General features: G+C 47.1%; 1 protein-coding gene across 1 annotated transcript; it reads left to right on the top strand.

The window, feature by feature from the left end:
* Window positions 1–7,009: 7,009 nt before the first annotated feature.
* PHACADRAFT_201085 (uncharacterized protein) lies at window positions 7,010–7,768 on the top strand (the record flags this gene model as incomplete). The annotated part of the gene is made up of 1 exon (XM_007401370.1): window positions 7,010–7,768. One exon carries the CDS (start codon window positions 7,010–7,012, stop codon window positions 7,766–7,768), a length of 759 nt encoding a protein of 252 aa, XP_007401432.1.
* Between the last annotated feature and the right edge of the window lie 771 nt (window positions 7,769–8,539).

Genomic DNA, 8,539 nt, shown 5'->3' with positions numbered 1-8,539 from the left:
AGACATTTCACTTTGTTTCATAATATATGCCTCTCCTCTGGGTGCATGCTTTTGAACTTGTGTATGGTTCCAGAAATTGGTTATTGCCCACTATTTTATATTCTCGGTTACACGTTATATTCGGTCCTTTGAATTTTTTTGATAGTACAGCGGTATTCAATGCTTCCAGTTTCTTTGCTTCGATTTGCACGTACATTTCAAAAGGAAGCTACACTGAAAATCATGAAATGAGGTGATTACTATTCTTACTGCCACAGAGCGGGGACTCAACATTGAGTCACCAGAAGTCTCAATGCTTAGCACTCGAGTGTAGATACATGGTGAGGAAGAAATTGTAACGTCTTTCAGGATACATGTGGAATAGGGGAATGATTCTGGTCCCAGTGAAGTGATAGGAACTAAACGAAGCGAAAGAGATTGCTCCCAACCATTCGCTGAGGCCCCAGGACCCGTGCCACAAAGCAAGCGCTTATTGAATGATAGTAAATGATGCGCTGTGTCCCGTTCTCGGAGCTTGCTCCCGCTGCTCATTCGCTTTCGGCCCACCAACGTATTCGGCACCTGCCACTCTCTGTCTCTGCTCGTGGCATCTGCACATGCCTCATGATGCTCACCCCTGCAGTCTGCGCTTCAAGCTCGGCTTCCCACGGCGCTGCTGGTGAACCGACTTGCAGCCTGCCACCTCACTCTTGGCTTGTAGTCATTTCTCCTCCTGTGTCAAAGTCGCTCTCATTTTTTCTGTAGTCGCTATTACTGATGTGCTCTCTCGCATTGATTCTTACCATGCCCCGCACCAATGCTAAGCTATCTGCGATGCTGCACGCCCTACCTGACGATGCCCACCTGAACGTGTGTTGAGGCCGCGGTCAAAGTTCCATCCTACCATCAGCAGGTACATGAGTTTGCCATTTATTATGGCGTACATGGGGATCGAGACATTACTAAACTTTGCTGTCCGTCTGGGTCCCGAGAGGGCAACCTGTGTCGCACAACCGCGAAGACCAGAAGCTAGCAGAGCAGTCTGATCACGACAAATTCAATCTGGAAGAGATACGTTGGCTAACGGCGGTCTTTGTAAGACGCTAAATTGTGAGAATGCATCACTATAGTGCACCTTGGCTGTCCTGGTCTGTCATCGTAAGCTAATATTAGCACTCCAAAGTTGTCCCCGCCATTAATACTAGTATCAAAGCCCCTGCAGCCGAATTCAAGCTCACATTTCTCGCCCCTTGTTCTAAGCATGCATGACAACTGCCACTTTTTCTTGGCCCGAAGCAGAGCCTGAGCTACCGGCCGGTATCATTTGCTGAAACAGTGCAATTTTTCAATTCACTCAGAGAGGTCAACGCGGCCGGATATATCAAATTTTCGAGACAATGAGGCCGCGCCAGGGGTTAGTGTAGCCGAGGCCACACAAAATAGCTGGATCAGTGGCAAAGCTATGGCATGCAATGATGCGTGATCACTCCATCCCATGCAGAGTTGCTCACTGGCCGTATGAAGGTTGCTATTGAACAAAAAAATGAGTTTGGAATTGGTGCTAGTGATGTGCGAGCCGGGCCTCAAAGCCCACGAGCCCGCCAAGCCCGGCCCAAAAAGCCTGACCCGAGCCAAGCCTGGCAGCAGGCTCAAGGTCGGGCTCGGAGCATAGTCAAGCCCAAGCCCGACCCGAAAGCCCAGGCTTGAGTGCACCAAATGTGTTGCTGTTCTCTGGGCTCAAAACATGGTAAGAACGACTTTATATAGAGTATACGCCCGGGTGCCACTTGGCCCTGGTCACCTCGCTGGTGACCCCTGTCACCAGCAACCGAGGTCACCACCTGCGTACACGGCCCGTTGCTAGGGGTCGCACCCAAAGCGGTAACCTGCCCGGGTGACCACCAGAGTTGTCCGAGCCCGCGCTGTTGTAAAGAAAAGGTTAGGATAAGAAAAGTAAGTATAAAGTAAAAATGAGGTTTGGTATAAAGAAGATTCTAGGAGAACTCCTAGAAGGCTACTTTTTAATAAAAGAGAATGGAGTTTGGTCTGTTCTAAACTAAAAGCAAGAAGAGTATAGTATGGAATACTTAGATTTGGTTTTCCCAATCTTTTCTTTCCAGGGTTCACTGGGTCAGCCTTTCAACCAAGCTATCCTGGTGTTCGTGGGGGACTAATTCAAAGACCACCTACTAATCTGCTTAAGTACTCTAAAGCCTCACTTGCCTGTTTACAAGGGACTTTTTAAGGAATCTTAGAAGATGGGCTGTAAGGAGGTTTGGTTAGTAGCTTAAGGACTAGCTACTTGGGTTAGTAGAATAGGGTTTTTAGATAAGTAAGATAAGAGGGTAACAAAGACAACTTAATGTCTTGGTTAACTTAGTAAGCTTTGGCTAGTAAGGACAATTTAATGTCCTTAGAGGATTTGTATAACTTGAAGCAGTCTGAAGCTTCCAATTTAGAGTTGAAGATCAAGAATAGATTTAATCTCTTTACTGCTAGTCTAATTACTGTAAGCTCTACAGGAGACGTACCACAGTCTCAAATAATGACGCCACTAGCTCTCCCAGTCTAGGGTTAGTCAAATAGTGAACTTGTGCACTATACCAAGGGCGTTTCCCTTCAGGTTATTTGAAAGTCAGAGGCTCTACTGTGCTTAAGGAATTTCCTAGGCTTTAAAGAAAGGAGTCTATTCTCTGAGAGCTAAAGAGCTCAGGGGATTAACTGCAGGTTTGCTGCTAGCTAAATCCTTGAGAGTGTGTGTGGTGCTTGGTGGGTTGGTGTGTTTGTGTCTTTTTGCTCTCAGAGAACCTCTCCTATTTATACCTTTCAGCCTGTTGTTCCTTAGCCAATGGCAAAACTGGCTCTTCTATTCTACTGTAATTAATAAGCTACTTCTACTTTTATTAATAAGCATTTTGTCTGTATTAGTCAGCCTTCTGTCTGTTTTACTAATGTATTGGTAAGCTATTACTAATGTTTGTTAGAGTATTACTATATTTTGGTAATTCATAGCTGTTGAGCATAGACCTTTACTAAGCATAGTTTCCAGATTTCTAAGAAGCTGAGTCATATTATTAGTCATTGATTCACTTTTAGTAAGCTTAATTGTTTATGCTTACTTTGCAGCTCTGAGTAAGCGGTTTCTTTTTGATTTGAATACCTATTATTCCTTTAGTTTTCCTATACTTATAGTTATGGTGCATGACAGCGCGATCGCGATCGGCACCCGCCCACCTTGCGTGCCCGAAGCGTCAGTCGGCACGCGCTTGATACCGGGACTGCTGCCGTCGCCCTTGCCGCCCCCAAACTAGTCAAGCTTGTGTAAATAATCGAAATAATTCATTTTGGTTTTTATGCAGCCGCTATCTTCTCTAAAATGCCCAATTTCACCCAATTTTGTCCAATTTTGCCTATTTTTGCGCGCAAGCGAAACACTAAGCAAGCGCACTACGGCGCTGTGCACACATTAAGAGCTGACCGCAGGTTGGGCTCGGCAAGGGCACACCACAAAGCAGGCCCAAACAAGATTAATTACTTAATTAGGAAGCTACAGGTACACGGTATACCGACGGTGTACGGCACAGAGGCTGAAGTCACTGGCGGAATGTGCGAGCAGGTCACCCTGGTGGCCACCGCGCCTGCCATACATACACATACGAGACAAAATGTTGACTTACCAGACTGGGCGATCCCTGCTAGTGTGACTAGGCACAATTGTGCGCCACCGCCTGGTGTTCGCCGTAAGCACCCCTTCGCGAACCCTGTCATAACGTGGCTTGTAGCACGATTGCATGCCTCTCTGGAGGCTGCAGTACAGTGGGTACATGCAATAGCAGCCTATCACATACAAATATGCTCACTTTCGTAGCATATAAATACTTGTCCTAAGCTTGGCAAGCCCGGGCTTAGGCCAGGCTCGGGCTTGGCTCGGGCTCAGGGCTCGGCTTGGCGTTGCCACAAGCCCAAGCAGGGCCTGCACATCACTAATTGGTGCAGACTGTACTCACAGTTTGGTGGACAAGGATGCGCAAATGTGAACAAATGTGCACGAACGCGCACAAAAGCTCACAAAAGTGGGCAAACGTACATGATCGTGCACAAAAATAGACGAACGTGCACGATCGCGCACAAAAGCACACAAACGCACACAATCGTGCATGCCGCTGAGCTTTGGTTTTGGTTACGCCCTGATTTGAGATTGGCAATGGCACTAATGTGTGCGTGTTTGTGCGCACTTGTGCGCATTCGTGCACTCAACTTATTATTCAGTTTCGTGTAAGCTGACAATTGGTTTTCATTTTCGTGATTATGCATCTCATTTGAATCTTCGAGTGCATAAAAGTGCACAAAGGTGCACGAAAGTGTGCGAAGGTGCGCGAAGGTGCGCGAAAGTAAACATCTAGCGAAAATGAATTGGGATAACATGAATGTGTAGTTCATCAAATGCACACTTTCGTGCACGAAAGTGCACAAAGGTGCACAAAGATGAGCTTTCGTGCACGTTAGCACACGTTAGTGACCAAACGCGCATTATCATGCATGAATACGCACAAAAGTGCACAAATACGCACGCATAACCTTAGACGCACATCAAAAACAAAAATTTGCAGCCGGTGTGAATGTGAGAATTTTTTTTGTCCAATAACACCCTTGATACTGGCCGTCTTTAAAGATAGTCACCCTTGTTGTCTGCAGCTCGACCTGATCTCTGCATCCTTTGACATCGTGAGTGTGCTTGTTATCATCTTACAATTTTGCTCGTAAGTTGTGGAGCGATAGGAATCTAACAACGAATATTGTCATGATACGACGACTGGACTGCACGAGTGCAAACTGGCAAGTGGCACGCAGGCACGATCTAATACACACAGGGGATTAGCTATACAGCGTGTAAGCATAAGTGCATACTGCGCAAGAGCGACAAAGGAACTTACTCTGGGTGCGAAGGGAAAGAGCACGCAGAGTGGGAATGCGAGAAGAGTCCTTATATACTAAAAGAAAGCGAAAATTGAAAGTCTGCTAGAATGGGGAAGCCTGCCATAAAGAGGTCTGTGCGTGGGAGCACTACATACAATTGTCCAATCACTATCTACGTATTAGCAGCGCCTAATCTCAAATGTCCACCACAAGTCCATGCCAGGCGGAACACCGAGCCAGAGCCACTAGGTGCTTCAACAACAAAGACCTCACAAGAGATGTATACCAAACCTCCACAGATCCACCAGCCCTACTGTATGTTACGGACCCGATGCAGACTTGACAAGCTCGAACGCATTGTCAAATTGAAGACCCTCCGCTTGTAAATTGCTTAACCCTAAGGCAAGACACAGAATTACAGTGTGCGAAGATTGCTACACACTCAGCATAGTGCCGTCAAAAAGGCTATGTTATAGTCGGTTCGGTTTGGCAAGTTGTGGAGAGCTAGAGCCTGGCACGAGGTGAGAACAATGGGCATGCGATGGAGGTCATCTCGGCAAGACAGTCTGACAAGGAATGCGGAAGCCCTGCTGCGACTACTCACTACTTTCCCTCCAGTCACCCGACTCTCACTCACTGCTTTTCATATGCCAGCGACTATCCAGACTGCCAGGTACACGACCTGACTCTGTCAAGGTACATTAGCTTTCCCTCCTTTTACCGCTTGCTGTCTTACATCGGGCCACAAGTGTCTTAATCGTATAGAGCGGGAACGCAAGCTCACCCGCCAACTGTCACGAGATGATAGCGGAGCTCTGTAATCGTAGCTGGTGAACTCTGTCATGCTGCCGAGAAGATGAATAACGCTGGAAGGTTGTTGGGTACTTGTACTATAGCTTAATGCACATATATGCGACTGACTGTAGGTTATCAATAATGGCCAGTGCTGAAGATTTGGCTAGATACACTACGGGCATGAGCTGATTTCAGATCACCTGAAATGTCCTGGTCAAGCCATCAAAACTGTTTCATTTTTTGAAGACTTAACCAGGGCTTTTGGGTATTCCAAAATGATAGATTTGCTACCACTTTCATAGCCATTTGTGGTGCAGGAAAATGATAAATTTTGTGTAGCCTGAAATGAACCTGAAATGACTCAATATGGCTACATTTCAGTACAGCAAAGAGTTCATGTTTCAGGAGACTTTGTGGCACATTTCAGGACATCTGAAAGAACATATGTAGAAATCATTTCTGCCTCATGTTTGCAATGAGGAAAGGTCTGGGCAAGGAAAACTTTTGATGGTCCTGAAATTGCCATTTCTGATGGATTTTGAAGCTATTTTATGAGCTAGAAGATTTTTACTTGAGATAAGTCAGAGACGTCCTAGAAATGTATTACAAATTTGCCGTAAATGGTAATTTTAGGACCATCAAAAGTTTTCCTTGCCCGGACCTTTCCTCATTGCAAACATGAGGCGGAAATGATTTCTACATGTTCTTTCAGATGTTCCGAAATGCGCCACAAAGCCTTCCGAAACATGAACTCTTTGCCGTACTGAAATGTAGCCATATTGAGTCATTTCAGGTTCATTTCAGGCTACACAAAATTTGTCATTTTCCTGCACTGCAAATGGCTACAAAAGTGGTAGCAAATCCATCATTTTGGGACACCAGAAAGCCCCGGTTAAATCTTCGAAAATGAAACAGTTTTGATGGCTTGACCAGGACATTTCAGGTGATCTGAAATCAGCTCACGCTTGTAGTGATAGGCGACATGGATGTCCATACTAGAGCTGGGAAGCTGATTCACACGGACATGCATGTAAGGCTATAACAATACACACGATTTGTTCTCATTGATTTGCTGGTGCTGATGTGTAATGTATTGCGATGTTCTGGAAAAAGTGAAGCTCCAGGCGATGGCTGTGGTTGCATGGAAGGCAGAGTGGTGCGGAGCTATGCACACCCAATTTCACAAGGCAAACGGCTGTGCGCCGCCATCTTATCATGCTGCAGATGTGTCGTCCACCGTTCAGGCTTGTACACCACATCAGTCCTCATATTCTCGTACCCTTAAGACTTGTATACATCTATCCCGTCATCTTGGAAGATGTCATCCGCCACAGGAGCCGATCTGCCACCTGAAATACTGTCATACATTCTGAAGTCTTTCACGCTAGCTGATTCCTATTATGACTTAGACCCAAGTCGCAAGTTAAAACACGGGCTTGCTGGGCCTGCCCTCGTATGCAAGCACTGGTCCGAAGCCATCAGACCTATCCTCCTCCGAGTGTTTGAGCTGTGCAGCGCCGAAGACGTGCAATTCTTGAAGAACATCGTCAGCAGCTCCGAATTTACGGCTTCATGTCTGACCGGAGCCATCAAGCGAATAATCATCTGTCAAGAAGCCACCGGGGCAAAATCCTGGCTCCATCATGTGCATGGGCTTTCGACACAACTTCGGGAGACAGAATTCGAGTGTATTGTCGGAAACTGCGCGGGCGATGTCGCATCTGTATCAATGGCCAACCGTTGGGCCCCATTTGAGTCGGTACCTGGCGTTACTCCATCTTACGTCCGACTTTCTAGACTTGCCCTCGACAGTGTCGTATTCACGAGCAAGACCGAGCTCGCACAACTCGTTGACAACTTCCACACGCTCTTAGAATGTAATTGCGAGCGACTCACCTTCCTTGACCCGTCGCTGGTTGTCCAGTCACGCAGAATTTGGCGACGTCCTCTGCCAGACCGCTACTCCCTCGAGTGTGCGATACAGGAGTGTAAGGATATGGTGGTACCCAATCAAGTGACGCTTGCTGCTGACATTGTTGCGCCTGCTCGCCACATGGGCATTGACAACTGCGCATAGGACGAGACGCTTCAGGGACTGATTGCGTTGATACCAGATGAACCCGGAGAGGCGACTATGAGTCTTGACAGTCTAAAGGGAAATTTGTTTGGTGAATCATCTAGCTCATGCGATCGGTGCCAAGCTTACTGGCTATTCCTTATCAGACACGGTGGCGCTCCATTACTCTTCAGCCAGTCAGGGCCACTCTGAGCGCAACTCTGTTTGGGCTGAAGTCAAAGTTTGCCGATCAAGTGCAGGCCAGGCTGTGGGATCTGCACTTGCAAACATCGAGAGCATCACTCTCATGCTCTTATTTAACAATATCGAAGTTGCGGAAACCCTTGCTTGGGATGCCTTGCGAGCCATCGTTGATTCCCCGCACATGCACCTCCTCTGTATCGACCATATCGGGCCGGTGGATCGAGACTTCGAGGTCGCGAAGAGAATATTGTGTTCTGTGTTGCGCCGCACACAGTTGACCTGGGCTCTCGAATCAGGCAAACTGCAGTTCCGTGATCGCATTTCCAATGCTGATCTCGCTACAAGTGAAGACATATTGTCTGTACCGACAGAGCAAACCATCGACGACATCACAGTCACTCTCGACATTGCCGAACAAGCAGAGTGGTTGCTGCGCCTAGTCCACTCTCGCTTTGAACAAAATACAAGGGAGCATTACCTACGAAAGCTTGTAAGGACCTGCACAAGAGACGTATCCACGAATATAGCCTCGAAGACCGCGCCGTCCACCGCAGATAGCGCCCAAAACGCGACAGTCTAGCAGACTTG

The sequence above is a fragment of the Phanerochaete carnosa genome (assembly GCF_000300595.1).
Source record: "Phanerochaete carnosa HHB-10118-sp unplaced genomic scaffold PHACAscaffold_12, whole genome shotgun sequence".
Classification (NCBI taxonomy): Eukaryota; Fungi; Basidiomycota; class Agaricomycetes; order Polyporales; family Phanerochaetaceae; genus Phanerochaete; species Phanerochaete carnosa.
Note: the sequence above shows the minus strand (reverse complement) of the source record. Positions and strands in the feature narration are given on the sequence as shown.